Below are 23,722 nucleotides of genomic sequence, written 5' to 3' on the forward strand. Positions count from 1 at the left end.
TATTAGGGACACAGAGTGGGTAGGCTATATATTCTTTCTAATTAGGGGTTCTATTTACTAAATATACAACTGGATTACACTAAAAGATAATTAACTAAACTAAAGAAAAAGTATACCTAGATTTAGACTAAGAAAAGAAGCTAAAAAATTTAATTATTTCTAATCTAGTAATTAACTGGCTAACAATGCCGACGTAACTAAAATTACTATAAAAAAAGAGTTCTATATTATATCTCAAGATTACAATTTATTCTATATACATTACCTAATTTAATAATATAATAGACCTGTCTAGAATCGCCGTATATAAAAAAGTACTATCTAATCTATAATAAATTATAGCATAGCCATATATACGCACTCCTTAGACATTACTATAAGAAGATACCGCAGAATTAGTTCTAGTTAAGGATAACTAGTAAAAAAAAATAAAATCTAAGAATAGGAACTAGACAAGTTCTATAATATAATGGATCTAACCTTAGTAGATATATATAACACCGTAGTAAAATCTACAAGCGTCGACATATCTAGCATAAGTTAGAGCGAAGGGCAAGATAGAAAGGAAAAAACAGGATTATACACATTTAGACAGGGCCAGTAACTAACTTTATCGAAGGATATCCACCAAATTAAGTAAGATAATAAAGCACCTAAATTACGCTTTATTCATGTCATAGTTTATATAACACTTCCTTATTATCACCGAAATAGTAGAATCCCATTCAATATAAACTAGAGAGGCGGGCCCCTTCCCTTAGTAATAAATATTTCTAAAAAAATGATATACAGGCTGGCTTTATATATAATATATCCACTGTCAATATCAAAATATCTACTCATAAGCTAAAACAGAGTAAAGTTAATTAAATCTTTTTATCTAATTAAACTCACGGCGTGTAGTGAACTAAAAGCAGCAATTAAAGACCCATCTATCTATTATTAGGGCTTAAGCCTTACAAACGTCGTACTATCATCTAAAAAAAGAAGATTTACCACGATTGACTTTTAGGATCAAGAATCATTACTATACAAGTTATATTATTAATAGATAATAATTACAGAAACAAACTGGTATAGACTATTATATACGTAGATAGTGTATAAAGAATTTACGCGTATAAAGACCGTAGAATTACTGCTAATAAACACACGAAACTGCATTCTATATAAAGCCAACCAGGCAATCGGCAACCGTGACAAGAATCGAGTAGAAACAAAGTGAAAAGATCTTAGTAAGAATATATTCTAGCTCTCAGCAGAACAGAAGCGTGGACAGGGACAAAAAACCTGTGCTGAGAAACACTTATTAGCCAACCTCAGCAAGAGTTGAGACGGTGGTAAATTTAAGGGGGAAAACAGAATGTAATAGATACAAGAGCGGGCAGCCGGGGGCTATATAACAGCGAGAGATCGGGCGGTCAGGGGCGGCATTTCCAGGTTAGGCGAGGCCGTTTCCAGCTTCGGCGGCCCCTAAAGGTAAATTACTAATATTATTCTAGATTTCTTTTATTAAAAGATAATATAAGTCCAGATATTCATAGAAGCGGTTTTAGATATTTTAAAAATTAAAAAATTCTTGGAATATTAATGAATACTAGCGTATTCACGAATTCTACGAGATGGTCGAGGATACAGCTTATAACATAGAGATCCGTTTACAGAAAATCGATGGAAAAATAGTGCGGTTGACAATTGAAAGCAAGGGTTCCTCAAATATAAACATAGACCTGAATGACGAAAGAGAAGTGACCAAGCAGTGTCTTCTAACTAGCTATTCCCATAATTGATCGTGAAGCTGTGGGAAGGGTCGTAATGCAAGGCCCAGTACTCATCCCAGATATGCTTCGTGACAGGCCCAATCTGACCCCCATTGATATCGATACCATCAATGGATGTAATCGGCATAATACCCCCGGCCGTGGAACAGATAAATAGTTCGTCTGCTTGAAAAGCCATCTCCACGGGTACAACCTGCACATTAACAGGGGTGCCCTTCCTCTGCGCAATTTCCAGGACGGTTCGACGAGTCACACCTTCTAGAACACCGCGGTCGGGGGTGAACAAGGCCCCATCTTTGATGATGACGATGTTGTAGCCGGGCCCTTCGGTCAAATTCGCGTCCCCGTCTGTCAGCAAAGGATACTGGGATTCTCGATCCTGAGCTTCCTGTAGGCCGCGGATTAGATCTCCCCACTGTAGGTTCTTTATTGTGGGATCGATTGCGCCCGGAGGGACACGGCGGACTGTTCTTGCCACTATGGCCTTGCCACCAACGCGTTGCAGAACAGGCGGCATGGCCCAAACGTAGGGCTGCACAAACATGTAGAGCTTGTTGACGATATCTTGGGGGTCGTGCTGGCGGACGAATTTAAGGCCGCGAGTAACGATGATCTCGACATAGGCGTCGAGAATTCCAGATTTAGCCACCATCTCCGTTAGTATCTGTTTGATTTGTATCTTGGGCAGAGGGAGCTGGAGCCGCATCTTTCTGCAGCTCGCCTCCATTCGGTCGACGTGGTCATCGAGGCGGAAGAATCGCCCATCCCATACGGCTGGGACATCGTAGGTAAGGTCGCTATGAAGGAAGCCCTGGTCAAGGAGGGGAATTTTGGCCTCGCCGAGCGGAACCAGATCCCCTTCGATCCAGGCAATCCCCTTGGAAAAAGGGTTATTGCTTGCTTCAAGCGTGGCTTGCCGGGCTTCGTGTGCCGCTAGCACCTTTTCCATTGAGGCCATATTGGGCTATGTTTGGTGAAGGATATCAACAAGAAAATGGTTGTTGGAAGAGTAGGATGTATTTTCCCAACTGTATCGGTGGTTTCTTGAGCGTTGTGTCTCAAGTTCAACATTGTCAATGAGCATCGTGCCTTTATAACTCTCAGACGAACGAAGCGGGGGTATATCCATGCACCCCGTGTACTCCGCACTTCCCAGGACAAACCGAGATCAGAGCGACTAGATAAGACGCGACGTGGGGTATGTTGATCCTCCCTTGGCGCATTGGATGCATGGAGACCCTCACGGTCCTCGGGTCCCGAGGCTCCCCTTCCGCCGATGAAACCAATGATATTGTGGGGTCTCGACCTCGGCAAGCAGTACGAAGAAGCGACATGTTGAGCCTGCGTCCATGGCATGGAACGCAGGTTATAATCGGTTCATGCAAATGTAGACGCCATCTGTGGCTCTCTCCTTATGAAGTGGTCGATGCGATCCTCAGCATCATGCCGGGTCTTTACGACATCCGTCTCTAGCCCTATTACCCTATTTTCTGAGACTCGCTCGTGGGCAAGGTTGTGGTTTCAATCTTCCAAGAATGCACTAAAGAAGTACTGGAAAGGTAGTTCTAGTAGAGTTCTGCAGAAAAACAATTGTATTCCACTCGCGTGGGCCTAAAACTATCTAAGAAGACGCGGTATGCAAGCGAACAAGAGCCTGAACCGGGGCAGTGGTCGACGTGTACTTATGCTTGACCACGGTCGACATGTCCATATTTTCCACTTTGTCAAATCGTTGAAGCATGCGCACAATGACGTAGCCGGCCTCGGTCAGGGCAAACTGCTGACCCAGGCAAATCCGTGGTCCGCCATTAAATGGGATAAACTCCCATCCTGGCCTGCGTCCGGACCACCGGTCAGGCCGGAATTCGTTGGCATCAGTACCCCAGAGGTCCTCGCGACGGTGCATAATATGCACATTGTAGGCCACTTCCTCTCCCTTGCGGATGTAAATGGGTGATGTACCATCGGCACCGCCGCCTCGCGGGAGAGTGGTGTTGCGGACCGCGCGGCGACTGTTCTCCGGTACGACTGGGTGCAGGCGCAGAACTTCATGCATAACATGTTGCAGGTAGGAGCATGATTTGAGGGACTCGAAAGTGACGGCAGCGGTACTGGAGAAATCTCCAAAGGTGTCAAGGACAACGGTACGCAGACGTTTGTAAATTTCGGGGTGACGAGACAGTAGATAGAAAGTCCATCCGAGAAGGCCTGCGGTTGTGTCTCTCCCAGCTAACAGAATGTTGAGAAGCTGGCTCCGAAGCTCTTCGGGGTCTCTTGTCTCCTTGACGAGTTCCTGAAGAAATACATAGCCACTCTCCCCTGGAGCGCTTTTTCCCTTTCCTGGCTGTAGCTCCCCTCTGAGAGCCAGGTTGACATAATACTTAGCAAATTCCTGGATGTCTGCACAATCTTTTCGGAAGTGTGGAGGATTGTACAGGAAGTACAAGTCCAGAAAATAACTTCGCATCACGACCGTCTGATTGGCTCGGTCAAAGGTCTTGCCAAAGGAAAACCCGTTGGGCAGAGAGCGCGGCGTAGGCTTATCAGTCTCCAGGCCCTGGTTTCCGTTGGCCGAATTAATCTGGGAATGGACACTGTGCCCAAAGAGGAACTCGGTGGCGGAGTCAAGAGTGAGGTTGAAAAACAAGGGCGATAGATCGACGGTATCGGTCCAGGAATCCTGCTGAACTGGGAGCCGATCCAAAAGGTGTTGGACATGACGCTCCTCAAGCCTTAGATCAGCGATTTGACTGCGAGCGAATTGTGGACGGAGGAGGGTGCGAGAGTGTTGCCTGCCTTTAAGGTTAATGACTAGTAGCATCGACGGTGTGGATTTGTAACGTACCACTCCTTTCCATCCGTGGTGAAGATTCCTTTTCCAATAACCGGACCGAATAAATTACGGCGCAAAGGGCCCAACTCGAAATCCTTGAATTGTGTCGCAAGTATGGCTTGCACATTCTTCGGGTCCGCCGTGACGTGGTGCCAATGACCCAGGAGATTCTCGTTCCAGGTTGGGTGCCGGCCCATCTCTTCATACAGGACCAACTCGTCATTCTGAAGGATCTGGTCCTTTGCTGCATCAATATATCTCTTTAGAATATCAACACCGAAGGGGAGTTTGCTCGGTCGGACGAATGCGGGCTTGCAACCCATGCGCCGGGCTCGTTGGTTGTGTAGGATAGAGGTGAAAATCCAATAGAAGGCATAGATGACGACAACCACTGGGAGAGCGGTCACCAAGCTCAGCTGTTCAGGCACGATCATTTTGCAGTTATTTCAATCAGAATGGTATTTGACCACGGCTGTAGTTCCTTCTCTCTGTCTAGATATCTACATGATATTTATAATGTCTGCTGAAATAACCGTGTTTCAGCCAGCCTAATCCCTGGATTCTGCATTATGCAACAACAATGAGACTCTGCTTTTGACGGCGCCCCGCGGGGATTGTTAAAGTCCTGCTATCAGTATCGTTAGCTTCTTCTTGGGTCCGTGGAACGCCGTGGCCCGTTCCACGGGCCCCGACGATGCTTCGCGCTAAGATTGCTGATCACTGTGTATCTAGCCGTTATCTAGACGCAAGTGGGTCTCTTCAGGGGGGTGATGCAGTAAAACTCGGTTAAGCCGTGGCCATAAAGGGCAGTGCGTACGATAAGAATCGGTTTTACAGCTTTTGAATCAATCTTAACATCCCCTTCCCATCCGAGAAGAATCACTATGATGACAATGCGAAAAACTCCCGCTAGAATGCCCCCTGAGAGGACTTCGACGATGGAATCCGAAGCGACCATTGCCCCCAGATTCACGGATGGTGCGTCGGACGAATTTGAGTTTGGGGGACCGTTGGGTGCTGCGGCGTTGATGATCGGATTCCCTCTCCTGATGTGGTACATGTGGATTGGCGCAATATACTACGATGGCAAACTTCCTCTTCCCTCGGCCGACCAGACCTGGACTGATTTCGGCCTTCTCCTATGCAACCTTGTTTACGAGGGGGCATATCCGACCGCGAAAGCATGGGCAATCTATTGGACATACTTCATTGCGGAAGCATTCATGTATTGCTACTTGCCTGGCGTTTCTAACTCCGGCCGCCCATTGAAGCATGCAGGTGGTAAAAGACTTCCCTACTACTGCTCGGCGTACTGTAGCTTTTATGCGACGCTGGCCATCGCTGTCGTCTTGCATGTTACACATGTATTCCCCTTATACACTATTATCGAGGAATTCGGGTCTATTATGAGCGTCGCCATTCTGTCCGGCTTCTTAAATAGCTTCGTTGTCTACATCCAGGCTATCGTGCGTGGACGGACGCACAGATTGTCGGGCTCCCTCATCTATGATTTCTTCGTGGGCGCTGAGCTGAATCCTCGCATCGGCATCCTGGACTTTAAGATGTTCTACGAGGTCAGAATCCCGTGGTTCACCATGTTGCTGATCTCCTGCTCTGTTGCGACGCTCCAATACGAAAAATATGGCTACGTCTCGAAGGAGGTTTTCTTCTTGATTGGGGCGCATTACCTGTACGCCAATGCTTGTGCCAAAGCCGAGCAGATGATCATCACCAGCTGGTAAGACTCCCTCAGTCTCTTGGTGTCCGGTGTTAGCCAGGCTTACTCTGGAATAGGGACATGTACTTTGAAAAGCTGGGATTCTTATTGACTTTCTGGAACATGGCCGGCGTGCCCTTCACTTATTGCCATTGCGCCATTTACCTCGCAAAGCATCACCCATCCGAATACCACTGGAACCCTTATGCCCTTTCTATCCTTGCCGTGGCTTACCTCTTCTTCTACTGGGTGTGGGACAGTGCCAATGGCCAGAAGAACGCATTTCGCCACGCAGAAAAGGGCCAACTTGTCAAGCGGAACACATTCCCTCAGGTACCGTGGCAGGCTATCGACAACCCGAAAGTGATTCAAACCGACACGGGCGATAACATCTTGGTTGATGGCTGGTTTGCATTGGCCAGGAAGCCGAATTATCTTGCTGACATGTTTTTCGCCATGTCATGGGGTCTTATCACCGGTTTCAAGTAAAGTGTTCTAATTTCAATGACTATGAGCCGTCATAATTAACTGCCTAATAGAAGTCCGTTTCCCTGGTTTTACTTTGTTTTTTTCATGGTCATGATCACCCACCGCACTATTAGGGATACCAACAGATGTCGAAGGAAATATGGCGAGGCCTGGAGGCGCTATGAGAGAGAAGTCCCCTACCTCTTCATTCCCGTAAGCTTCCAACTGACAGCCAAATGCGTGAAAATCGACTGACAAATTCACAGTACGTGTTTTAATTTTGTCGGCTCACGTTTCGGAGCTCAAGATATCCAATGGAAGGAATTCCGCTAATATAGGGAATTTGCACCCTTGGTCTGGTCGGATATAGTGATGGGGTATCTGTCGATGTATAATTATTTGTATTTTGCACACATGTTCTCCCTTGAATAGGCACAGTCTAAATTTATAGAAGAACGGGACAGCGCCTTTGTTTCTGCACGGGTAGCGAGAAAGAAGACACCGAGTCTGGAGATATTTCAATATTACGCAAGCATGAAGAATGGCGCTTTCTATGAGAACTGCTTAGGTGTGCCAATGTGACATAGAAAATTTCTGCCTAATCCAGAAACACTTAGTGATGATGGCACTTCGTTCATGATGAGAAGAAATTGCTATTGCAGATGGCCTTATTCCAATCCCTTGAGCCTACATCGGAGCACGTTTGACGTAATGGTGGTTACCAATGCTCGAGCCCAATGACGATCACGTTGCCACTCCCATAAAACTATTTCGTTGCAGACGTTCTAGGCGCAAGAGGCAAGTACTAGGCTATCTAACCAACCAAATACCTACGGATGTGTGTCCGTCGATCACCACAATTGTCCGGAGAAGCGTTAATCGGGGGCCATAATGATACGTCTGGATTCGTGTAGGATCCATGAAAATCCTTTCAGTCACCTGAAAATGCACTCCAAGCTGTCTGAGCGGAGTTCTGGGGACATGAATCAGCGTTGCTATTAGTGCCCGCAAAGAGATCTAGGGTAAGGAAGAGACTAAAGTTTCGTGCCCTCGTCGATGGCTGCCAACCTTCGTACGGCTGATACTGGACTTATTGGGCATTCTGGCGCGTAGATAAGGCTTGCGCTGATTTATTCAAATGCGGAGTACATTAAGCTAAAAATTATGATGTGTGTACATTGAGACTGGGTAGGTATATAGGTTTGCTTGCAAGGAGTTCTCAGCACACTATATCCACTATCATCGCTCCCATGCCCTCTTCACTTGTATCCAAGCACACCAAAATATATCATAAATCTAGGATGTCTGCCAAAACGTCCTCGCTTGACCCAGTCCTCGAGTTAAGGGAGATGAGGGAAGAAGGGCAAATCTTTGAGGCGCAGCTTGACCAAGATCGGTTTAATCTCTGGAGCACCATAGGCATCCAATTTTCAGTCACTGCTCCCCCCCTTGCCATTGCCAGTTACACCACCCTCATAACCGGCGTTGGAGGCAGTCCGTTCTACTTCTGGGGCTTCCTGGTTGCCGTACTGGGCCAAACCCTTGTGGCTGTGAGCCTGGCCGAACTCGCGAGTGCCTATCCACATACTTCCGGTAAAGGCCTCGTTCACGTTGAATCTGGGCAATTCGCTAATTTCTCTATGCTTAATCTATAGGCCAGATATTTTGGACTGGCATCCTAAGCAACCGCCAATGGGCGCCTTTTTTGAGCTATTTCAATGGTGTAATGACCACATTCGCATGGATCTTCGCTGCATCTGGGAACGCTGTATTTGCAGCACAGTTCATCGCTAGTTTTGGGCAGTTGGTCTCGGACACATACCGGCCTTCCGCATGGCAAATCTTTCTTCTATCCCTTGCTAGCATCATCATGGCGCTTGTATTCAACACGCTGCTCATTAATTGCCTGCCAGGCCTAACTATGTTCATGGTGGTTTTCTTGAACGTGGCTGCCTTGTTTATCTGGATCACCTTGCTTGCCGTCGTCCAGCCGAAAGCGTCGGCCAAGACAGCATTCATTGACGTTGTCAACGAAACTGGCTGGTCGTCTGATGGGTTGGTGTTCTTTCTCGGCCTTCTCCCTGGCATGATGACCGTCTGTCTTTTCGACGCAGCCGTCCACATGGCGGAGGAATTGCCCCATCCCCATCGACAAGTGCCCATTGCAATGGTGACCAATTCCCTCCTTGCGGCATTAGGCGGCTTGCTGATGGTGATTTGCCTCATCTTCTGCACCACTCGCCCGGAGAACCTGCTTCAACCGTTGGCGGGCATGTCGGTCATTCAAATCTGCTGGGACGCTTGGCCATCAACGGCCTTCGTCATCGTCGTATGTCTCATATACTGCATCATGACGCTGAACGGCCTCGTCAGTATCATCACAGGCGGCAGCAGGGTCCTTTGGTCGTTCGTGAGAGCAGGCGGGCTGCCGACGCGGACATTGTTATCGAGAGTCAACCATCGGCTCCAGACGCCTGTCAACGCTGTCCTTGCAGCGGGTTTAGCATGCGCCATCTTCACGGTCCTTTGCTTTGCCCCTTCCTCTGCGCTGAGCGGACTGTTCGGTGCTTCAGCGGTGTGCTTTGCCACGTCGTATGCCATGCCGATTTGTCTTCTTCTGGCAAACCGGCGGAGGATCCCGTCCGACCGGTATTTTAGTCTTGGACGAGCGGGCTTCGTCGTGAATATTGTGGCGATCGCTTGGATGACCATCAGTACTCTGTTTGTTTGCTTTCCGCAGTTCGTCCCTGTTGACATGGATACTATGAATTGGGCCCCGGTCGTCTTTGGGGTTGTGGTCTTGATTTCTCTGGCGAATTGGTTCGTGGTGAGAATGGTGTACGAGCTGCCACGCCCCCTGGAACGTTGAACTGCGTTCAAGGGATGTAGGTGGTGTCCATGTATTTATGGTAACGAAGACAGAGGCTGATTACGCTTATTATCGTATGAACCCAAATATATCCATTATTCCTATACGCCAATCTCCCACGGTATGCCGGTGAAACACATACATGCGGAAACCTATTCGAACCATGCCTTGCTTCTGCATTACGCAAGATATATAGTAGTCTGATGTGACACCATATGTTTGTGTAGCCCATACGGCCCAAATAAAGCAGGGTCATTTGCCGACCACAGATCCTCAAGCATCGACTTCATCTTTATCACCACAGAGATCGGCTCTCTGATAGATGATATATTTCTAATCACATCCCACTCCGCCTCATTGACAAGACACGACCCAATCACGATCGTCGGCCAGAGAAGAACGTTCCTGAGAGGCGTGTCCATCAACGTTGGCATAAGCATCAACGCACTCAGAGCATGCTCGCGAACCGCCGCCAATCGGCTCTCGTCTCCCACAATAGTCCCGCACCACATCGCGTCGTACGCGAAGATCGCTAGCGCGTGACGGTAAATCGCTGCAATAGTCAGACTTTGCTCGTGTTCTTCGGGGCTGGTGGCAGGGTGTGGGTCATCGGCAGACCCAGACCCAGATGATCCAACTGTCTCGATGAGTGTCATCAATTCCACGAACTCCGCCCAGCTTTCCGACGAGTGCTCGTCGAACATGATCTCCGCCTGGCGGCGTATGCAGAGTGAAATCACCCGCGGGATGATGTCCAGGCTCTGGTAGATGGGGGACACGATGAGGCCGAAGGTCGCATAGTTCTTGAGGATGTCCCACGAAAGTAGGAGAGAGCTGCGAGTATCCAGCTCGGACTCTGTCCCATTGTTGTAGGGGGTGGGACTGGCGATTAGGGCCAGGTAGGTGTATAGTTCGAAGGTGAAGCCACATAGGACTCGCAGGTCACTGGTTTTGGAGGAGGCGCTCAGTAGCCGACGGGCGACTTTCCGACCGGCTCGGATATGCATCATTGCGCCTTCGTCTTGGGCAGAGCCGAATACCTGGAAATCGAGAGTCAGATCTTCAAAAACAAGTCGGATCCAGAGCCCACGTGTGTCGGTGTACGGTAAGTAAGAATCCCCGGGAAAACCGATCAGATGACGCACGAACATACCCCAACTAGATAGAGGATAATCTGAGCCAGTAGGGCTCGAAGCCAGTCGAGCGGCTCATTCGATTTGCGCGAAATGGCACCCTGCAGCAGACAGATGACCTGTCCATAATGGCGGCAAACCCAGGTCTTGATTTCTGGGGAGCTTTGTCTACGTTCCAAGTGGGCCCCTCCTAGAGCGAGCAGGGAGTAGAGGATCAACTCGTCCGAGAAGGCCAGCGGGAGCAGATGCGTGAGAAAGGGGTTCTTCTCCGGGCCAACGGTGGTCATGAACCGGCTGGTTTCGGCGACAAAGTAGGCGAGAAACATGGAGGACACCGAGCCCATCGAGGGGCAACTCGGTAGTGTGATCAGCCGAGGGACCTCGTCTCGCGGCCCCGACCGTCCCCCACCGTGACGGAATATTGGGACTGGGGACGATGCGTTCTCCCTGCGGGGATTATGAGAACTAGGGTGAGAAATAAGATCCGGGGTTGGAGGGGTTGGAGGTGCATCGCCAGGGTCAGGCTCACGCTGACCAGAAGCACCTGGCCATTGGCATAACTTTCCCTTCAGCACGCAGCGAGTGCATTCGGGGCGACGCTCATCGCATTTCTTGTGCAGCCGCCGACACACTAGGCAGCCTGATCTGGAACGTGGGTAGGGTAATCGAACCGTTTGCCGTGGATATTTGACGGGCATTGGACCGAGTTCCAGGCGACATCACTAGGAGGCGAAGATAAGGAGACGGCTAGATAAGAGGAGGGCGTCGCGTGCCTATATGAAATCCTCGGAACCCGCGGAATTGCGGAGGATGTACAGCCAGGAATAGGAATGTCTTGGTGATCGGATCTACGCGGGGACGACGAGGCGGAATTTTAGTTGGACCGGCGTCTTAGTCAATGGAGTTGAGCCATTCAGATCATTCTATTTGACCCATAGGAGGATTCGTCAACGATGTACGCATCCGTAGATCCCCAGCCCTTACGTCATGGGCAGCACACCATTCAGTTCTGGAGCGACTAGATAACAATCGATAGCCGGTCCCAATCCCCAAACAACAATAGAACTTCACAATAACGCGGGGAGAGACCGATGCATCGGCAATGCTGCCTCCTATTCGACTGCGAAGCATGCGCTGGCAGATAAATAACGCATCTGCCACGGCATCCCTCGTCCAGGATACAACTCCAAGCAATCTTTCAAAGTAAAACATTTCCTTCCTGTTCAACCGACGTCCACTCTACAGAATCACCCAGATCAATATCACCCACGATGGCCCCAGTCGTTCCTCGGGTATCCGTCAACGATGCTCCGGAGAAAATCATCCAAGCCATGCACCAAGGCGGTGCATGCATCATCGAAGGGCTTTTGTCGAAAGACCAGGTTCAGGAGTTGAACGCCGAGCTCGACGGACCGCTAGAGGCCATAACTCCCGGCTCGAAACACAAGGTCGACCTCATCCAGGAATTCCACGGCCGCAACACCAAGCGCCTCACAAACGTTACAACCCACAGCAAAGTATTCCGTCACCAAATCCTTGACAACGAACTGGTTCACCAGGTGTGCGAAAGAGCCTTCCACCAAGACTCCGGCACGTACTGGATGGGCGCCGCGCAGGTGATCCAAATCGCACCTGGAAACGAAGCCCAAGTGCTTCACCGCGACCAAGGCCAGTACCCGATTTTCGATCTCCTAGGCCATAAGGCCCCCGAAGCAACGGTCAATTTCCTCATCGCCCTGACCGATTTCACCGAAGAAAACGGCGCCACCAGAGTCATCCCCGGATCCCATTTCTGGAAAGACTATTCCGATCTGGGATCGCCTGAACAAACCGTCCCGGCGATCATGAAGGCCGGCGACGCGGTTCTCATGAGCGGCAAGACGGTTCACGGTGGCGGGGCGAACAAAACCGCAGACGAGCTCCGCCGTGGCATTGCCTTCACGATGCAATGTAGCTATTTGACGCCCGAGGAAGCAAACCCGTTCATAATCAGCCTGGACACCATCAAGGAATTATCTCCACGAGCACAACGCATGCTGGGCTTCCGTTCGCAATTCCCGAAGACCTCACCCGGTCTTTGGCAATCCGACTATTCTGAAATCGCAGACGTTATTGGTCTCTCGGGTGACGATCCTGCCCTTGAGCGGTACAGGAAAGAAGTCCAGGGGCTTTAAGCGGACCCTCATCTATACCTCTTGAGTAGATAGATGAAGTATATAACGGAAGCTTCATTTGTCTATGTGGGTTGGATTCTCGCATTGCCACTCCAGAACTTATGTATATGAATATAGATTCGCTATTTCATAAACGGAATTCGTATTTCATATATTTTAATGGCAGCTAGCATCTAATGTAGATTATTTAAAAGCGAAGCAGAGCTCTTTACATTATGCAGGGACTTCAGGGTATAATTTTCTCGCTCAGACACTGCAGTAGAATAAAGTGTAAAATAAGTATGAGGATTAATGTTTGGGACCATATCGTTAAACTAGAGGCGGAGCCATTATCTTTGGCTCGACCATCGATCTCACATTCTTCCCATTATAGCACGATATCCAGCAGTTACAGGAAGAATATGAGAATATCGAGTGGATATGCTTATCCATACAATCGGGTTTAGCGGTGGGTGGAACGATGTCTACCCAACAAGTCTTGATGTCACTCCGAACACAAATCGTCAAAATGGGACCACCATAACGGCTATGTCCCGTGGACCCCCGAGTTGGCGACTTTATCTGACGCGGAATGAGGTCAAGTATTATCTCATGCGTTGCATACGTGCATAAGTATAAGAGCAGGCCACCGCCCCTTGTTTGAAAAACTTTTGCATGCCACCGCATTTGCTATTAGTGTTTCACCAAATAGTCCGTCCGACAGGCTGCAGCAATGACAAGAAATTCCGGGGCCACAGGGCTTTCCCGTATTCGGAAATGCGTTCGAAATTGACCCTGATAACCCCCAGGAGAGCCTTGACCGTATTGCCAAGGTGTACGGACCGATCTTCAGGCTCTCTATCCCGGACGATGATAATTTTGTGGGGAATTACGCACTGTCCCAAGACTTGTATGATGAAACCAAATTCCAAAAAGCAGTCACTGGGGGGTTGGAAGAAGTTCGCAATGCTGTCAAGGACGGCCTATTCACTGCCTATCCGGACGAGCACAATTGGGCCGTTGCGCACCGGGCTTTGATGCCAGCGTTTGGGCCTCTCTCCATCCGAGCGATGTTTCCAGGTACATACTACGCAGCTCGCCCCGAGTTAGATGCCATAGCCACTGACAAATACCAGAAATGCAAGACGTTTGTTCTCAGATGGTATTGAAATGGGCAAGATTCGGCTCCGACCATCTTGATCCAGTCTTTGGCTTTGAAATTTTGGCCGTTGGGATTTAATGGTGATTCTTCATCCTGAATAGTAAATGGGTTTTCAATGGCGCCAGGCAATATGGTTTCATTGCGTCTCAGGCTTTGCGCCAGACCCAAAACATGAGCTTCTCTGCTCTCGACGGGGACCGTCTCTTCCCCTTCCCCTTCTACCTCTTTTTCAGTCTCTGAACGGGTTCTCCGAAAAGTCTCCGGGATCCAAGATTTTTCTTCAAGCTCATGCCGAGGCAGAGTGTGACTGATAAGGGATTGCGACCGACTCGGCCTTGGGGCCGCTCCGAAGCCAGTAGACATGTTGGTGTTCAACAAAGAAGAGAAAAAAAAAGTGAATGAGAGATCGAATAAACAGAGCTTCTATATTATACTCGAGGAAAAGGTTTCGTTCGCGTCCCTGAATAGAAATGAAATAAAAGAAAGTAAAAGTAGAGGGTGTATGCAGTTTGACTTATACCGTTGTAAACCCGGCCTCGTTGACTGGGTTCTCCTGATGTCATGCACGATTTTCCGTAAAAACTTCATTCTTTGTACTTCATGTCTTTCCCTGCAGCTGCCCATTATCGAGATGATGATGTGGGAAGGTCTCGGTGACCTCATCAACCAATTCCGAAAAGACGAGCTAGGCCCAGAGCCCTTAGACTCGACTCGCGCTGCTAGCATTGTCCATCGTTTAAACGTCCCGTATACTTATTTTGGTGCGTCCACCACAAAAGCATATCCCAGGTCGTAGAGTTCATCTGATAGTCTCCCCCCCTCTTTAGGTCCCCTTCCCTTCTTCCGAAACCTCCGGACTAGTCGGACAACATCGATGTGTGTGGGTTCCAATTTCTCCCCAGTCAGTCCGACTATGAACCCCCGGACGAGATTAATACATTTCTAAAAGCGGGGACCACGCCGATATACATTGGGTTTGGGTCAATTGTTGTGGATGACCCTGCCCAGTTGACGAAAACACTATTTGAGGCGGTGCGCCTGACTGGCCAGCGAGCACTGATCTCGAAAGGCTGGGGTAAGCTCGGGGGGGATGTTGATATACCGGACAATATTTTTTTACTAGGCAATTGTCCCCATGACTGGCTATTCATGCACGTTTCATGCGTGGCCCATCATGGGGGAGCCGGTACCACCGCCGCCGGTTTAAGGCAGGGATGTCCGACAGTAATCGTGCCATTCTTCGGGGACCAGCCATTCTGGGGCTCCATCGTAGCACGGGCCGGTGCTGAGCCACCACCAGTGCCGTTTAAGCAGCTGACGGCGGAAGATTTGCCCGCAGCTATCAACAAGGCCCTTGAGCCCTCCACAAGACATGCAGCTTCCGAGATAAGGGACAGGATGGCCTCGGAGACCGGAACAGAAAATGCAGTCCAGAGTTTCCACAGGCACCTCAACCTTGGTCGATTGCACTGCGTGATTTGCCCCGATAGACCGGCAGTATGGTGGGTGCGTAACTGGAATATCAAGCACAGTTCATTTGCAGCTGGAATACTGGCACAAACGGGGCACATCGACTCGAAAAGTTTTGCGCTGTATTGGCCTACTTACTACCATTTGAGGCTCATTCCACTAACAGTCCCAGGTACCGAGCCCAAGAATATGAAACGGACCGTGATCCCAATGGTCCGATAACTGCCGTGGCACAGGTCTTTTACAGAGTCATAGTCGATGTGTCTCGAGGCGTTGGGGAGTCTGTATGAAACGCCGCTCATTTATTTTCAGACAGTGGTTCAAAGCAGAGACGCCGCCGTGAGGATGATTCCCTACAGACCAGTGGGAGGAACAGCGCATCCCATAAACGAGGGGCCGCCAAAAACAGCAGGGCAAAATCGATGGTCGCCGAGACTGAGTATATCGCAACTCGGCTTTTAAAGAAGACGGCCAAAGCGATTGTTTCAGTGCCTGCTGACCTGACCCTCAGCCTGTCGAAAGGCTTCCATAACGCACCCAAGTACTATCACGACACCACGGTGCGCAAGTTAGCCCGTGTAGACGGGGTTCAAAGTGGCCTCCACGCAGCGGGAAAAGTATTTGTTCCCTTCCTGTTGCCCAATTCCCGGACAGTGGGCGCTGATCAGCCTTAGGAATTTACAAGGGGGTTTGACGATGGCATCAGTGGCGTGCTGTTACTCCCTGCTCACGGGTAACAACGTTCTGGCCGGAGAGGCTTGGTAACAGGCATTGGGAAAGGTCTGGCTGGCGTCTTCTTTAAACCCATTGCAGGTCATTTGTCCCCTACCCCGCCCCCCCCAATATTTTTTTTTTTTTGGAACGACAACCTGACTTTTAAAACTGAATAGGGATCATAGGCTTAGCTGGCCATCCTCTCGATGGGCTCCACAAAGCCCTCCGCAAGTCCCTTACCGCGAAGGAGACGAAAGATATTTTGCTATCTCGGATCACGCTAGGCACCGACGAATTGCGTGCTGCATCGACTGAAGAGCGAGCCATGGTGATTCGGGCATGGGAGGAACTAATGTTGTGAATTATGGCTCGACCTTGCAGAAGAGTTTCACTATAGATTCTAGATCCTGATTGATTGGAAATCAATCTGGTGTTCATGCTGTATATAAATCCTCAAGTTTTCAGATGAGAACATAATAATTCATTCTTCCCTTGAATAACAACAACTAACATTAGCCCCTCAACATAGTCTCCGATAGACAACAGCATCGTCCTGTCACCCTACAGCAAAATATTCCCGACACTAGTCCGAAGGGGAACTAATGTCTACCATTATTTATTTTATAAATTGTTGATAAATATTAAGCGTCAAATGGAACACTACCATTTCGCAGCATCGAAGAGGCATACAAGAACTGTTGCCTGACCATTTATATCTATACAGTTCAATATAGAGTAGAAGTATTATCACCTATCAACCGAAGATGAACAAAATAAAACGAGCAATAATGGAATAATAACAAGGTCTTCTGCCAGAAAATAAGTTATGATTATAAGAGTTTAATACCTAAGTGTCAAATAAAAGTATTGTCAGCGGAATGAGGTAATTTTACCGCCAAGATTCAACACTTTACCATTATCCGCCTAGATCAACTCTATGGCTTCAGACCACCTATTTCAATGAGGCCACGTGTCCTCAATAATAGGATGGTATATAGAACTTCATGTAGGTCATCAATTCAGATGACTGCGTATCAGCCACACAAGGCTTGCGCCGGGGGCCGAGGATTCCGAACTCCGTGTGGAGAAGCTTTCGGCAGTTGGCCACTATGCCACTTTCCAATTACTTCACAAGAGAACTGTACTGTGGTCGAGTGCGAACAGATTATAAAAGTTCGGTCAACTCCACATGATCTACTTTTATTACCCTTTAAATAAGAATTGATAGTTATTATGCACGTGTTCTTAGAAGTAGATCTACTTAATGCTATAGTCTAGACAACAGAATTGTATGAAGAGTAAGGAGTTTCACGGAAATGTTTATTAAATGCGATCAAAGAACTGCAGCGGTAATTATACTAATATAGTAGGAAGCAAAATCAACTCTCCCTGCCCAGCCGTGGGGATCAAGGCCTGGAGTCTTTGTTCTTTCCGTTGAGAATGGCTTCCACCTGCCTAGCCGCTGCTGCGCCCGAGTTCATCGCGCCGTCAATGGTACAGGGACCCAAGGCCGCAATATCGGCTCCAGCAAAGGAAATGCGTCCATGTCCCTTGCGAATATCGACACAGCCCTCCAAGAAGTGACGAGGACGGTGCATCATCCACCCGCCCTGCGAAAAGTCATCCGCATTCCAGTCCTGCCACGCAGTGTCAACGACCTCGAGGTCCGGCACAAACAGCCGCAACGCCTTCTGCACCGCAGCAAGGTCGTCGTGCTTGATGGAGTCCGAGTCGGAAATCATGCACAGGATCGCGGTGTTATCCCCCCAGCGTTTCTCCACACGCACCGAGTTTAGAGGGTGCTGGCCCGGAGGCGCCAGCGCGGAGAAGGGCTCGATGTGTCCGCGCACAATCACCCACAGTTTGCTCCCACGCACAGGGTTGCCTTCAGTCAGCATCTTTTGGACTGTTGGCGGCAGAGCCGGGGTGATGGCAATATGGCGCATGGTGTTGATCGGCGTGGCCACAACAACCGTCTTGGCCTGGATCTGGGTGCCGTTAGACGTGGAAAGGGTAACGCCCCAGCCATTGTCGGTGATTTTCGTGATCGCGGTAGACAGTCGCAGCTCGGCCTTGGACTCACCCTGGATGGCATCGCTCAGCGACTTCATCCCGCCGGGGAGGGACCATGAGCCCGCCGTCTCCAGCTCAGCCGCATAGTTTCCAAAGTTGGTGGCCACAGCGAACAGCAGCTGCTGCGACCCATGCAAGGAGTAGTTGTGGCAAAGCCCGCTAATGACGCCTTTGATGAGATCACTGTCTTTCTTGGACATGTTCATGGAGGCAATACGCTGCTCCAAGGTCTGGTCGATGATATCGCTGTTGTCCACCGCGGTCGGGTTAAAAGGCAGCGGAAATCTCTCCCGGGCGTCGGCGAAAAACTTCGCGACTAACTCGTGCGTCCGCTCGAATTCATCAGTATGGACCTTGCCGTCGGCGAGCTGGTAAAACGTTTTGGATTCAAGCGGCGGGTTGAGGTGCTCCAATCCGTGCTTCTCCAGCTCCACCCAAACATTGGGCTGCGTCCAGTGCACGTAGCCTCCTCCCAAGTCCAATTCTCCTCCACAGGCGGTGGTGGTAAAAGTGCGGCCGCCGATGCGATCTCTGCCCTCAACGAGGAGGACCGAACGGCCACGGGTTGAGAGGTCGCGGGCGGCGACGAGGCCGGCCATGCCAGCGCCGACAACAACTGTGTCGTAAACTTGAGACATTTTGTTGAGGTATAAGTCGATGGATTTAGGTGAAGTAGATGGTTTCGGTTGAAATAGATGATTGAAGCTCAAGTAGTTATTTGGTTTGATGATTTGTGAAGCATTTTGGGTGGGAGGACTGAGGTTTTATATGGGCAGTTGGTGCCTAACTCTACATAAATATGTAAGTACGACACACCTGCTTAACGTTTCGTAGTCATGATGCTATCGCCAACTTACACAGTAGGCTGGTATGGTCGGCACCCGCGGGTCTGAGGAGCCTCCACGGGTCGTCTTGTCGGCGGCTAGATAAGATCTTGTTAAACCTTATCTAGTTTTGTGGCAAGTAAATGACGTCAGAGACCCCAACCCCAACGAGGATTTCAATTTTTTTTTTTTTTTCTCTTGACCGAGGTACTTCACATATCGGCGCGACCTGCATAATGAGCCCCAAGGCAAGGGATGGAGGTGCCTATGTGCAGCTGTACAGGACGGGATCGCCAGCTGCTCTTTTAAACTTCAATAGCACGGAAAGGAAGGGGTGGAAGATCTTCCAAAACTAGGAATAGGGGTGAAGAAGAACGGGAATCTAGTTAACCGTCATAGATGAGGTAAATTGGTTGTTTCAACTCTCGCCTCCCGCACCCTTGGGAAGTCCCGCGCCCACACAACAACCCCACAGCACGTTCCTTGGACTGCGATTTCCGCCCTACAAAGGCCTCGCCAAAAGAAAGATGCTTTTGCCCTATTATCTTCCTATACCAGATATTTTAACTGCTTGCTCTAGGCCAGGTCGACGGGTCTATCTCTTATCTGCATATCACATGACCGGATACTAGGGGCTGTGTTAGAGCTCAGGGACGTAGCCCTCCGCCGTGGGTGGTTGCAGATGAGCTGAGGTCAACTTTTTCCTCGTGCGGGACAAAATCGATTATATAAGCGCCAAGCCGGCTAACGTAGCCGGCAACCGAGCGTTCCGCGCAACCGAGCGTTCCACCTCATCACAATTTCCGTGCCTCCTACAAATGAAGCTATTCAAAACACCGAAAAATCTGCATTTCTATAGAAAATTTAAATATTCTAACGATTAGGACATTAAGGAATTTTATAACCTAGAATACCGCAACCAGAGCACTTTGGTGGAGCGTATACACGCTGGTTTTCTACTACAGGGCCTATATCTACTACCCCAGTAGATATAGCTATATTAGTAGAATTCCTGCCTTATATAAACTCTTGAGCTTTTAGAACTGAAGCGCCTAATTCTATAGACAGCTGTCTAATAAAGCGCTTTTTCTTTTTAAGTATTCTTTTATGTGCGGCGCGTAGTTCCCTAACTTTTTGCTTTGCAATAGTAACTTTATTTAAAGCTCGTTCATAGCCTTTAAAAAGTTGCTTTATTATAATCTTAATAAACGAGTTAAGGCTTTTTATACGAGCTCTAAGCAGCTTTTTCAATGTAATTTCCTGCTTTTGTAGTTGCTTTAGATTATAAGACGTTTTAGATATTGAATTAGTAGACCTACTACTAGATCTACTACCTGGAGATGTTGCTTTTAGCTAAATATTTAGCTGAGATAATACGCGCTCAGGATTAAAAGGAATAAGGCCAATAACTGAGAAACCGCTGTAGATATTACTAGTAGTATATATCTAAGCTCTCGCTTAAGGAAAGGCTTCAAGAAAGTCAAGTTCATCGATACGATTGAAGCCTAATCTTATCTTATTCTCAATCAACTGTCTGTACGCGTATTTTAAAAGGCCAAAGCAGCCTATATCAAGAGGCTAAAGTAGGTGAGATAAGTGCGCAGACATACAGAGCGGTATAATATCGTTTTAACTACATATATCGTCGAACTGAGGTGTTAAATAACTACCGTAACTATCAAGTATTAAAAGGTGATATCGACCAACCGCATAGCTAGCAGTAAAAGGTATAAATAGCCGCTGCAGCCAACGAAGGCCTATCTTATTAATAGTCCAGCTATTTACACTCGTTTCTATATGCCAGTCTAATAGTAGATCTATCTCGTACCAGCCCTTAATATAGACTTTACCTTTAAAGATAAGGCAAGGTGGAAGAGCTTCTCTAGAGCTAATATATTCAATAGAAATAACCTATTCCCGGTTCCTTAGCTATAGAAGAAAAGGCCTACCAGCTAATTCAGCGCGAGTAACTACTTTAGCAATAGATATCAAGCCTATTAAAAAGCCAGTTTTATTAAAGTTATAAATATCGTCCGGTTGAATACTATACTATATTATAGTAATTTGTACGCGCTTAAACTACTTACGTAGAAGTTTAGAATTCTTATATTTAGCGCGCTGATAGTTATAGCGGTAAAAGAAGCGGGATTTTAGCTTATCTCTACGTTAAACTAGATAAGATATCTATTTCTAACTTACAGTAATAAATATAAAATCACCACACTTAGTAAATAGAATATTGGCTATTTCTCGTACGTGTGCATACCGAGAAGCTGCTCCACGTTAATCTAGTAATAGAATCCAGTATACTAAAGAATTCTCCTTATTTTAAGTCAATTTATAACTATTAGCACGTACTTCATTATATATAGGAATACTAGAAAGCCGACAGTATATAATAGTAGGAGTAAGATTAAAAACACGTGCAGCTTCACAAATAGAGCTAATTTCTTATTTTTTAATAGCTGAGATAGTAAGTAGAACTCTGCCTTCCTTTTCAATTAATTCTTTTAAATTTTTAAGCGTTTTTAGTGGCATGGTTAGTAGTTAAATTAGGTAGACTTTTTAACCATGGCCAAAACGCGTGAGGTGGAACGCTCGGTTGCGCGGAACGCTCGGTTGCTGGTTACGTTAGTTAATGTAATTGGTAAGCGAGTTGTCTATACCTATAAATTACACTATAAGACACCTCTTAGTGTCCAGACATTTTTAGGTACTCGAATAGCATAATTCTGCCAATATATACCTTGTATGGCTTAGTGCAGAGTATTAAAACGTATATAAAGACGGCGGTTGCCTTAACCAAATTCTGGAGACCGTTGACCATTCTCCGCAGAAACACCACCGATTAGTAGTACACCGAAAGAACACTTACAATATCTTTTTAAAAGATAAACAAAGGACAGAGTTTGCTTGTAGGCTATTATAAAAGATATAAAGTAATATATAATAATAATAGTACACAATGGCCCAGTGATAGTAAGCCACTAAAAATATATTAAAGTATATTAATTATCACTAGATCGCAACTAACAGCTTTGACAAGACTAGTATATTTTTAAACTTATTAAGACAACCCCTATCTATAAGCGAATTTTATTATAACTATTTAAAACATAGAATAGTAGCAACATACGCTTAAGTATTAGTACCCCAAAAGAAGTATCAGTATACACAATTTTGAACATACTCCAAGGAGTTAGGATACATAACAAAGCCACCTTTAGGGCCTTCTATCTATATTACTACTCCACAGAGTATAAAATTACTAAACAACTTACTCGCTGAATCCCTATTCATTATCTTATAAATAATACGATTAGAGCCTAGGTCATTACTCCCATCCCTTCTAAATATACGACCATCTGGGAGAATTGGAAACTCCTGGTATAGTTCATTAATACCAGTACAGTAAGGGATATAGAGGCCTTCACTAGTTTTAAATTCTATCGAATATACCTTTCCTACATAACGGCATAAGAATCAGTTTTTCGGCTTGTCTTGGATAAAGTAGGCTTACCATTATTACCGCTCATTATTATCCCCGTTAAATCACAGCTTTGAACAAGTCAAAATACCTCAAATTGAGCTATAGCACTATAGAGGATTTTATCTATTAATAGTTAACTAATATATTTTTACTAGAGCACTTTATTAGAAATACTAACTTACGCAAAAGCGGTCTTATTATCCACGCTCAAAAAGATATTTTAAACGACTAGCGCCTAAATCCTCAAACAGAAAGGCACTGGACACCACAGCTAGAATACTAAATCGTACAATAACTATAAGAATAGTAGAGAAATACATAATTACTGTATAATAAAATCAACCCCCAAAAGAATAATTTTTAATATAAGCTAAGCTTCAGCTTGATAGATAAAATATACAGAGATATTCAGGCCCATAAAGTAATAGTAACGTATATTTAAAATACTTGTACCACTACCTTTTTACTATCATAGTCATTATAAGAGACATTAAGTATACCTTTTAGCAGTCCCTTTATTAATATATTTCATCCATTAAAAGTTTACGATTTCATATCGCCTTTAATTCTAGATCAGATCCCCCTTATTTATAATACTTCAAAACAACCCAAACTATCTTTTATCGATCGCGCTTCCAAAGATACTTATAAAAGAAATTTTTAAAGGTAAATATCAGTTTACTCCTTCCTCTAGCGGCCTAAAGATTAATACAATAGGGCATATCGTACCATTAAAAATCAATACGATTCTGAAGCTGCGCTCGTGTATAAATTTCCAGTTTTTAAAGATAAGCTAAATCCTATATAAACAACAACAGAAACTCGATAACCAGAGTCCCATGATTTCTAAAATCTATCTAATAAAACACTTTTGACCTACGAGACGGTGGAAAAAACTCTCCACAAAGATATAACTTCTCCCTCTACAGTATATTTATTAGAAATCTGGCCAAGACGACCAATTATGATAAGGAATATTTGCACTATATTATATTATAACTGGAGAGGAGAACTATGCTAAATAAGAGACTTACT

The 23,722-nt window shown here is 46.8% G+C and overlaps 9 protein-coding genes across 9 annotated transcripts; 4 read left to right on the forward strand and 5 right to left on the reverse strand.

Annotated features, from left to right (window-relative positions):
* Window positions 1-1,724: 1,724 nt before the first annotated feature.
* On the reverse strand, window positions 1,725-2,739 carry BDV37DRAFT_291952 (aminotransferase class IV; the record flags this gene model as incomplete). Its single annotated transcript, XM_032089066.1, has 1 exon — window positions 1,725-2,739. One exon carries the CDS (start codon window positions 2,737-2,739, stop codon window positions 1,771-1,773), a length of 969 nt encoding a protein of 322 aa, XP_031934817.1. The 3' UTR covers window positions 1,725-1,770.
* Window positions 2,740-3,402: 663 nt separating this feature from the next.
* BDV37DRAFT_291955 (cytochrome P450) lies at window positions 3,403-5,127 on the reverse strand (the record flags this gene model as incomplete). The annotated part of the gene is made up of 2 exons (XM_032089067.1): window positions 4,627-5,127; window positions 3,403-4,573 (listed from the first exon to the last, which is right to left on the reverse strand). Exons 1-2 carry the CDS (start codon window positions 5,046-5,048, stop codon window positions 3,403-3,405), a joined length of 1,593 nt encoding a protein of 530 aa, XP_031934818.1. The 5' UTR covers window positions 5,049-5,127.
* Window positions 5,128-5,528: 401 nt separating this feature from the next.
* Window positions 5,529-7,077, forward strand: BDV37DRAFT_289360 (ergosterol biosynthesis ERG4/ERG24; the record flags this gene model as incomplete). The annotated part of the gene is made up of 4 exons (XM_032088442.1): window positions 5,529-6,352; window positions 6,409-6,816; window positions 6,871-7,012; window positions 7,066-7,077. The coding sequence occupies 4 exons, from the start codon at window positions 5,529-5,531 to the stop codon at window positions 7,075-7,077; spliced, it is 1,386 nt and encodes a 461-aa protein (XP_031934819.1).
* Window positions 7,078-7,635: 558 nt separating this feature from the next.
* Window positions 7,636-9,668, forward strand: BDV37DRAFT_276881 (amino acid/polyamine transporter I; the record flags this gene model as incomplete). Its single annotated transcript, XM_032085646.1, has 3 exons — window positions 7,636-7,709; window positions 8,211-8,409; window positions 8,460-9,668. 3 exons carry the CDS (start codon window positions 7,636-7,638, stop codon window positions 9,666-9,668), a joined length of 1,482 nt encoding a protein of 493 aa, XP_031934820.1.
* An 89-nt stretch (window positions 9,669-9,757) lies between these two features.
* BDV37DRAFT_55508 (Zn(II)2Cys6 transcription factor) lies at window positions 9,758-11,536 on the reverse strand. Its single transcript, XM_032090866.1, has 2 exons — window positions 10,822-11,536; window positions 9,758-10,708 (listed from the first exon to the last, which is right to left on the reverse strand). The coding sequence occupies exons 1-2, from the start codon at window positions 11,497-11,499 to the stop codon at window positions 9,848-9,850; spliced, it is 1,539 nt and encodes a 512-aa protein (XP_031934821.1). The 5' UTR covers window positions 11,500-11,536; the 3' UTR covers window positions 9,758-9,847.
* Window positions 11,537-11,738: 202 nt separating this feature from the next.
* BDV37DRAFT_265545 (phytanoyl-CoA dioxygenase family protein) lies at window positions 11,739-13,057 on the forward strand. Its single transcript, XM_032083793.1, has one exon. It carries the CDS (start codon window positions 12,073-12,075, stop codon window positions 12,973-12,975), a length of 903 nt encoding a protein of 300 aa, XP_031934822.1. The 5' UTR covers window positions 11,739-12,072; the 3' UTR covers window positions 12,976-13,057.
* Window positions 13,058-13,672: 615 nt separating this feature from the next.
* Window positions 13,673-14,621, reverse strand: BDV37DRAFT_265546 (uncharacterized protein). The gene has a single exon (XM_032083794.1). The coding sequence runs from the start codon at window positions 14,477-14,479 to the stop codon at window positions 14,042-14,044; it is 438 nt and encodes a 145-aa protein (XP_031934823.1). The 5' UTR covers window positions 14,480-14,621; the 3' UTR covers window positions 13,673-14,041.
* A 126-nt stretch (window positions 14,622-14,747) lies between these two features.
* BDV37DRAFT_289365 (glycosyltransferase) lies at window positions 14,748-16,323 on the forward strand (the record flags this gene model as incomplete). Its single annotated transcript, XM_032088443.1, has 5 exons — window positions 14,748-14,877; window positions 15,066-15,708; window positions 15,759-15,799; window positions 15,899-16,203; window positions 16,261-16,323. The coding sequence occupies 5 exons, from the start codon at window positions 14,748-14,750 to the stop codon at window positions 16,321-16,323; spliced, it is 1,182 nt and encodes a 393-aa protein (XP_031934824.1).
* A 1,311-nt stretch (window positions 16,324-17,634) lies between these two features.
* On the reverse strand, window positions 17,635-19,406 carry BDV37DRAFT_265550 (flavin monoamine oxidase family protein). Its single transcript, XM_032083795.1, has 2 exons — window positions 19,231-19,406; window positions 17,635-19,162 (listed from the first exon to the last, which is right to left on the reverse strand). The coding sequence occupies exon 2, from the start codon at window positions 19,009-19,011 to the stop codon at window positions 17,707-17,709; it is 1,305 nt and encodes a 434-aa protein (XP_031934825.1). The 5' UTR covers window positions 19,012-19,162; window positions 19,231-19,406; the 3' UTR covers window positions 17,635-17,706.
* Window positions 19,407-23,722: the final 4,316 nt, after the last annotated feature.

The sequence above is a fragment of the Aspergillus pseudonomiae genome (assembly GCF_009193645.1).
Source record: "Aspergillus pseudonomiae strain CBS 119388 unplaced genomic scaffold BDV37scaffold_154, whole genome shotgun sequence".
Lineage (NCBI taxonomy): Eukaryota > Fungi > Ascomycota > Eurotiomycetes > Eurotiales > Aspergillaceae > Aspergillus > Aspergillus pseudonomiae.